At 41.3% G+C, this 8,554-nt stretch overlaps 1 protein-coding gene across 1 annotated transcript; it reads right to left on the bottom strand.

Moving 5' to 3' along the window:
- Window positions 1-3,343, bottom strand: LOC142621701 (uncharacterized). The gene is made up of 2 exons (XM_075795046.1): window positions 3,017-3,343; window positions 1-108 (listed from the first exon to the last, which is right to left on the bottom strand). The coding sequence occupies exons 1-2, from the start codon at window positions 3,341-3,343 to the stop codon at window positions 1-3; spliced, it is 435 nt and encodes a 144-aa protein (XP_075651161.1).
- Window positions 3,344-8,554: the final 5,211 nt, after the last annotated feature.

Here is an 8,554-nt window from a genome sequence, read left to right as displayed (position 1 = left end):
TCAGAGTTTGATTTCCAATGTACCCCTTGATAAAATTAATGAGAAATTTGAAAGATTGCTCTTTAACTCATTGCCAATCTCCGATAGTGAAATACTAATTTCCTTCACCTTAATGTAAATTACATGCATGAAACAATTAACTTAATATTCCAATGTACGGTGAAGCCTTTACAACGCCTCATCATCAATAACCCACATAAAAGTACATTTACTTTATCAATTTTAATCATCAGCAGATAAATTATGTATCGAAACTGTAATATATGAAGTACAACAACATACAGTCAAGTATGAATGAATATTTCTACATTTAAACAAGAGAAATACAGTCTAAGACTTAATTTGGTATTTAGTTTGGGGCATAAAATAGACCGTCAAACTTACCATGGTTGATCAATACGTCAATTTTCACGAGGCATGTAATCTGAGGAGCCACCCATAACCAAGTTTTTATTTGATACTTAGAATTATGAATCGAAATGTTAATTTTCCCAAAGTAGAAGGCCCAAGGACCCGACGTAACTAAGGTTTTGTTTAACATTCATAAGATATCAATTTCCACGAGGTATGTGGTCCGAGGACCATGCATGACCAAGTTTCTGTTTGATACTTAGAATAATGAATCGAAATGTTAATTTTTCCAAAGTAGAAGACCCAAGGACCCGACGTAACTAAGGTTCTGTTTAACATTCAATAAGATATCAATTTTCACAAGGTATGTGGTCCAAGGACCATGCATGACCAAGTTTCTGTTTGATACTTGGAATAATGAATCGAAATGTTAATTTCCCCAAAGTAGAAAGGTCGAGGACTCGACGTAACTAAGGTTCTGTTTAACATTTAATAAGATATCAATTTCCATGAGGTATGTGGTCCGAGGACCATGCATGACCAAGTTTTTGTTTGATACTTAGAATAATGAATCGAAATGTTAATTTTTCCAAAGTAGAAGGCCCGAGGACCCGACGTAACTAAGGTTTTGTTTAACATTCAATAAGATATCAATTTCCACGAGGTATGTGGTCCGAGGAACATGCATGACCAAGTTTTTGTTTGATACTTAGAATAATGAATCGAAATGTTAATTTCCCCAAAGTAGAAGGTCTGAGGACCCGACGTAACTAAGGTTCTGTTTAACATTCAATAAGATATCAATTTCCACGAGGTATGTGGTCCGAGGACCATACATGACCAAGTTTCTATTTGATGCTTAGAATAATGAATCGAAATGTTAATTTCCCCAAAGTAGAAGGCCCGAGGACCTGACGTAACTAAAGTTCTGTTTAACATTCAATAAGATATCAATTTCCACAAGGTATGTGGTCTAAGGACCATGAATGACCAAGTTTCTGTTTGATACTTAGAATAATGAATCGAAATGTTAATTTTTCCAAAGTAGAAGGGCCGAGGACTCAACGTAACTAAGGTTCTGTTTAACATTCAATAAGATATCAATTTCCACGAGGTATGTGGTCCGAGGACCATGCATGACCAAGTTTCTGTTTGATACTTAGAACAATGAATCGAAATACAACATAATGATACTTGAACAAAAATGACAAAAGTGCATTTCATTAATAGTAATACCTTCGTAGGTTATTTACATTCCATGGACGTTGTACAATTTTTTCATCTAAGTCTGCAAAGCGATATGACCCTATGGCCGCCACAGAAGTGATTCGGTACGGTCCTTCCCAAGTCGGTGCTAGCTTTCCCCATGCTGGATTCTTAAAGGTACCCATGACTTTCCTTAAGACCAAATCATCGGGCGCAAGTGGCCTTAGTTTCACATGAGCATCATATCCTCGTTTAAGCTTCTGCTGATAATAAGTCAGTTGAACCATGGCGGCCTCTTGTCGTTCCTCAACTAGATCCAAGCTTTTCTCTAACAAACCATCATTATTTTCTGGGCTAAAAGAGCTTGTCCTCAACGTCAGAAACTCAGTTTCCAAAGGGATCATGGCTTCGGCCCTATAGGTCATGGAGAAGGGCGTTTCTCCTGTGGACCTTCGTGGTGTAGTCCGATACGTCCACAGAACATGTGGTAATTCTTCCACCCACCTTCCTTTTGCATCATCCAGCCTCTTCTTCAGTCCATTTACTGTCACCTTGTTAACAGCCTCGGCCTGCCCATTTCCTTGAGGATAAGCTGGAATGGAGTATCTATTTGTGATACCCATATCACCACAGTATTTTCTAAAAACTTTGCTATCAAACTGCAAGCCATTATCTGAAATAAGTGTATGGGGTACTCCAAACCTTGTGACAATGTTAATCCAAACAAACTTCTTTGCATCCACATCCCTAATGTTTGACAAATGCTCTGTTTCAACCCATTTGGTAAAGTAATCGGTCCCTACGAGTAACCATCTTTTATTCCCCACAGCCTTTGGGAAGGGCCCCACTATATCCAATCCCCATTGCGCGAACGGCCACGGACTAGATAGAAGGTTAAGTACACCACCGGGTTGGTGGATGTTAGGAGCAAATCTCTGGCATTGGTCACATTTTCTGGCGTAATCCTGAGCTTCTCTCTGCATATTAGGCCACCAATATCCTTGGGTCAAAGCTCTATGAGTTAAAGACCTCCCTCATATATGACTTCCACAAATCTCTTCATGAAATTCCTCCAACAATGACTCCGTGGCTTAAGGGTGTACGCACAACAAGTATGGCCCAGAAAATGAGCGTTTATATAACTTCTGATCCTCGAACAACCAGAACCGAGGCGCCTTTCTACGAACTTTATCTGCATCAGATCTATCCTCGGGCAGGACATCGCTCTTGAGAAATGATGTTGGGGGTCCATCCAACTAGGGCCGAGCCTAACTTGATGAATATGGACAGCATCAACAGACGTCCGAACAGGTTTCAATAAGTCTTCCACAAGGATGACCCTAGGCAGACCTTGAGCCGAGGATGTTGCAAGCGTGGCTAATGAATCTGCATGCGTGTTAGCACTCCTAGAAACATGCGTTAGGATAAAAGAATCAAACTTGGATCGTAAGTATCTAACCTTGGCCAGATATTCTTGCATTATTGAATCTCTTGCCTCTAGTGTCCCTATCACTTGGCCCACGACTAACTGAGAGTCCGAGAACATTTGAACTGATTTTTCGCCCATATTCTGAACCATACCCAGCCCAACCAAAACAGCTTCATACTCAGCCTCATTATTAGTGGCCAGGAACCCTAATCTCAGCGATTTCTCAAAAGTAAGCCCCTCTAGAGACACGAGAACAAGTCCAACACCTGGCCCTCTCTGGTTCACCGCCCCATCAACGTACACTTTCCAAACAAGGAGCTCTTTGCACATGATCATGCCAACTGATTTTCCACCCATGTGCAACCCCTTTACACTTTCTTCTAATAAGGGCTCAACAAATTTTGCCACCAAATCAGCAAGGACCTAGCCCTTCACAGAGGTGCGAGGCATATACCTGATATCAAAAGCCCCTAGGATAGTTCCCCATTTTGCTATCCTACCTGAGTAATCAGCACTTCGCAACACCGACTTAAGAGGGAGCTAAGTCAAAACAACAACCGTGTGGGATTGAAAATAGTGAGGAAGCTTACGCGTAGCATGTACTATGGCCAAAATCGCCTTCTCCAATGGCAAATAATGCACCTCAGCTTCATGCAAATATTTGCTCACATAATAAACAGGTCTCTGTATACCATCATCCTCCCGTATCAAAACCAAACTAACAGCATGGATGGCCACAGCTATATACGCAAATAGGACTTCATCAACTTCTGGCCGAGACATGATGGGTGGTCGAGAAAGGTACTCTTTAAGTTGTTGAAAAGCCAAAGCACACTCCTCGGTCCATTCGAATCCCTTCCACCTATTCAGCAACTAGAAGAAAGGTTTGCACCTATCAGCGGATCGAGAGATGAACCTACTGAGAGCAGCAGTCATCCCAGTCAATTTCTGAACTTCCTTTGGATTCCGAGGTGGTTGTAGGCCGTGGATTGCCCTGACTTGCGCTGGATTTACTTCTATTCCTCTATGATCACCACGTAGCCTAGGAATTTACTAAAGCCCACCCCAAAAGAGCACTTAGAGGCATTAAGGCGTAACTTGTACTTCCTAAACGTTTGGAAGGTATCATCCAAATCTTTCATGTGCCTAGGTACCGTCTTGCTTTTCACTACCATGTCATCCATATATACCTCAATAGCCTTTTCGAGCTGAGACTCGAACATCCTAGTCATCATCCTTTGATAGGTAGCCCCCGCGTTTTTCAAACTAAACGGCATCACCTTATAGTGATAATTTCCCATAGGAGTAATGAAGGTTGTCTTCTCCTGGTCCTCCGGTGCCAAAGGTATTTGGTGATAGCCTTGGAAAGCATCCAGAAAACTCATTCGAGGATGTCCAACTGTAGCATCCACTAACTGATCTATGCAAGGCATTGGAAACGAGTCTTTGGGACAAGCTTTGTTCAGGTCTGTGAAGTCCACACATACTCTCCACTTCCCGTTCTTCTTTTTTACTACAACTGTATGTGCCAACCATTCTGGGTAGAAAACATTTTTGATAGCCCCAGCCCTTTTAAAGCTTGAGCACCTCTTCTTTGACAGCCTCTGCATGCTCCTTAGAGGAACGCCGAGGTGACTGCCTCCTCGGAACAATGGTAGGATTAACATTCAAATGATGGCAAATGAAGCTTGGATCAACCCCCAGGTCCTCATAAGGATCCCATGCAAATACTTCGATATTGTTTTTCAGAAACATGACTAATTCCATCTGCTCCTGATGTGGCAGCCGGACACCCACTTGAAAGAACATTTCAGGATCATCACCTATAAGAAATTTCTCCAGCTCTTCGCATGTTTCCTCCTCTGTTATCACCGCACTGGGCACATCCAGAGGCATTAATTGCTATAAGTCCTCGGTAGCCGAGGATCTAGATTCAGCCTGATGCAATATCGCAGTCGATATACATTGTCTAGCCACTGATTGACTTTCGAGAATTTCTTCAATCTGTTCCCCTGAAGGGAACTTCACTTTGACATGCAACATTGAAGACACAACACCCAAAGTATGCAGCCAAGGCCTTACTACAATGGTCGTGTATGGAGAATAAGCGTCAACTACAATAAAATCCACATCCACCGTTTCTGGGCCTGATTGCACAGGCAGACGAATTTGTCTTTTTGGTGTGACCGCCTTCCCTTCAAAACTTATCAGCGGCGAGTCATAAGGAGTGAGATCCTCCAGCTTTAGATTAAGCCCCTTAAACAAATCAGGGTATATAATATCCGCACCACTACCCTGATCAACCATGACTCTCCTTACATCATAACCCCCTATCCTTAGTGTAACCACCAGGGCATCGTCATGCGGTTGAATTGTCCCAACCTTATCTTCGTCCGAGAAGCCCAAAATAGGTGGAGCACTCCCTTTAATCCTCTTCGGCTTCGAGCCAGACTCCTCAGCGAGGACATGTGACACAGACATCACCCTGGTAGGACATGAGCCGGTCCTTCCAGGAACAGTGATGATGACATTAATCGTCTCCAAGGGAGACCGGGACTAATTGTTCCTTTGATTGTTTGAATTTGAATGGCTTCCTTATCCATTGGGTTGATACAAATATTGCTTCAATTTTCCTTTACTAACCAACTGCTCCAAATGGTTCCACAGTGTCCGGCAATTCTCGATTATATGACCTACATTCTGGTGGTATTGGCAAAGGAGGTTCTGATTCCGTTTTGTAGGATCTTTGGCCATCTTGGTTGGTCATTTGAAGTATGGTTCCTTCCGGATCTTCTCCAACAACTAATGTACCGGTTCTCAGAATACGATGTTGACTGCCTGAGGGATGGTTGAACTAGACTGCCCAGCGAAATCTCTCTTCGGCCTGTTGTTATTGTACCTATCCGACCTGAAATCCCTCATCTCCTGAGAGATAACCTTCGTATTTCCCTTACCCTGTTGTCGATCTTCCTCGACCCATTTGTACTTGTCAATACGATCCATAAGCCAAGGTACGCTCCGTACAGGCTATTTAGTCAAAGATTTCCTTAAGTCGTGATTAGTTGGGAGGTCCACTTTGAAAGTGTTAATCGCCACTTCATCAAAATCGCCATCAATTTTATTAAACATCTCCCAGTATCTATCAGAATACGTTTTCAAGGTCTCTCCCTCCCTCATAGCCATGGACAGCAACGAGTCTAAAGGCCGAGGAACTCTACTGCATGTAATGAATCGAGACCCAAATGCCCTGGTGAGCTACATGAAGGAATCGATAGAACCTATCTTGAGGCCATTAAACCATCTCATCGCAACGGGTCCCAAGCTATAGGGGAAGATCTTGCACATTGAGATTTCGTTCTTAGAGTGTACCTCCATTCTCTGATTGAAATGACTCACGTGTTCCACTGGATTTGTTCTGCCATTATATATGGTGAACGTAGGCTGAGCGAACCGTCGTGGAAGCTCTCCTCTTTTGATCCTACGTGTGAAAGGAGACTTGGAGATCTAGTGCAACGCCCTACTCACAGTCTAATTTCCCAAGCCCCTAGAGGAAGACTTCTTATCCCCACGATCATGAAGTTCGTCCTCCTCATACGAGAAGGTTTCACTAGGAGGAGTTCTAGACCTTGGCCTGTAACTACTGCCTTGGGAGCCCTCAGAAGAAGAATCAGAATGGGAAGGTGTCCTCCTCCGTTTCGCGCAGCGTAACTTCTTCCTAAGGCGGTCAATCTCCTTCTGCATGGCCTTGGTATCATTTTCATGGAGGACCCTACTTCCACCACGTGAACGACTCCCTCTGGTGCACACCGTGTGTACACTACCCTCTCGTTCCCCTTCTCGCTCGAGACGTTGGAACTGATCCTCACGCTAGGATCCCTGAGACTCTGCACGATGCGGACCTGAGCCGGCCATCGTGTTCCAGTCCCTTTAACACAAGGTTTCCCACAGACGGCGCCAATTGTAAGTACAAATTTGTACCCGGTCCAATCACTAGATGGACTCAGGCCCAAAGAGCCTTATACAATGAAATTTATAAGGTATGGGCTTGAAACCTAGGTTTATGGATACTGGACAAATGGTAAACTGGCTAGATTGCCGCTATCTACGCAGTCGATGGATGAATATAACCAAAAAACTCTCCTCGGACGTAAGCTGAGGACCACTTGTATTACTTTTCTTTCTTTAAGCAAGAGATTACAAATGAAGTTATTTCTCAGTCCCCCATTCTCTCTTCCTCTCTCGTCCTCTTATATCCATCTTCTTCTTCCCTTTCTCATCCACGTGTAGCACAGATCTTCCAAATAGATACTTGTCCCATCCATCACATTCTTGAAATCTTCAAACAATAGCTGGAAGGCTGAACATTACTGTTCAGAGGTCATTTCTCCATTAATGCGGCTAGGGAGGTAGGTGTAGGGTCTTTAATGCGGTGGTAGCAACTTTTCCCTTGATCAGCCTCGTATATTCTTCTTTCCTGTAACCATATGGTACATATCTTTACCCACCAAACCTTCCAGAATTCTCTCACCAAACACCATGACGTATCATACAATTTTTACTGGACTCTGCCGAGGAGATGCCCTCCTCGAATAACACCACCAACTTTTCTAGCAAAAGCTAGCTTGTGGCCCCCAAAGGCTCTTCTCGGATAGGCTTACACCACCAAATCAGGCCCAAGGCCCAAATGCATATTTTGACCATTTTACCCCACAAAAACAATAAAACTTAACAATGATTAATTGGACCAATTAGGATAAAAATTTGTTGTTGATAATCTATTAAGGTTTTTTCTTTGTAGAAATTATAATTTCGTCCACCCAAAACATATTATCAAATAAACAATTATTAGCAAAATCTAAAAATTAAATTTTCATACATGCATTGTTATAAATTAATAATAATAATTAAAATAAAATTGCAAAAGTTAAAATTTGTCACCCGTCCGATTATTTTCATTTGGCTAACTTTTACTTTTCTCTAAATAAATGGCATTATAGAGTACTTCTAATATAACTATTAAGAGTACTTCGTCTATCACATAGGATTAAAAAATAAACAAAAATAGTGAAGTCTTATAGTTTAACATCTAAATAGAGCACTACAAAAAATTAGTTACCCTAGGGTACAAAAAGTGTCCACACACATGCTATGTAATAGAAATATAGAATAAATACCAATTACAATAAATACCAAATTATCCAAATCATGCTTTGTAATAGAATAATATTATATTTTTATATGTTATACGTAATTCTTTAGAATGCAATAGGATAATATTTAACAATCAAAGAGAATAAAAAAAAAAAAACACAACAACAATTTAAAAAACAAAACTAAAGTAGAGCTTTAAAGAATATAAAAAATTATCAACCTAAAGCAGAGATGCACGAAAAAAAAAATCCACCAAAAAATTGAGAGAGTGAGAGAGAGCGAGAGAACCTTTTTTTTTTTTTGTGAGAAAAAACTATGCATAGAATAGAAGAGATAGTGACAAATTTATAGTAAGAAGGTGTAAATAAGAAGAGATAAAAATAAAGAAGATGAAGGGAAAGAAGAAGAATGATATTA

Source organism: Castanea sativa, chromosome 1, assembly GCF_040712315.1.
Source record: "Castanea sativa cultivar Marrone di Chiusa Pesio chromosome 1, ASM4071231v1".
Classification (NCBI taxonomy): Eukaryota; Viridiplantae; Streptophyta; class Magnoliopsida; order Fagales; family Fagaceae; genus Castanea; species Castanea sativa.
The sequence above is the reverse complement of the archived record's forward strand: the minus strand, read 5'-3'. Positions and strand labels throughout refer to the sequence as shown.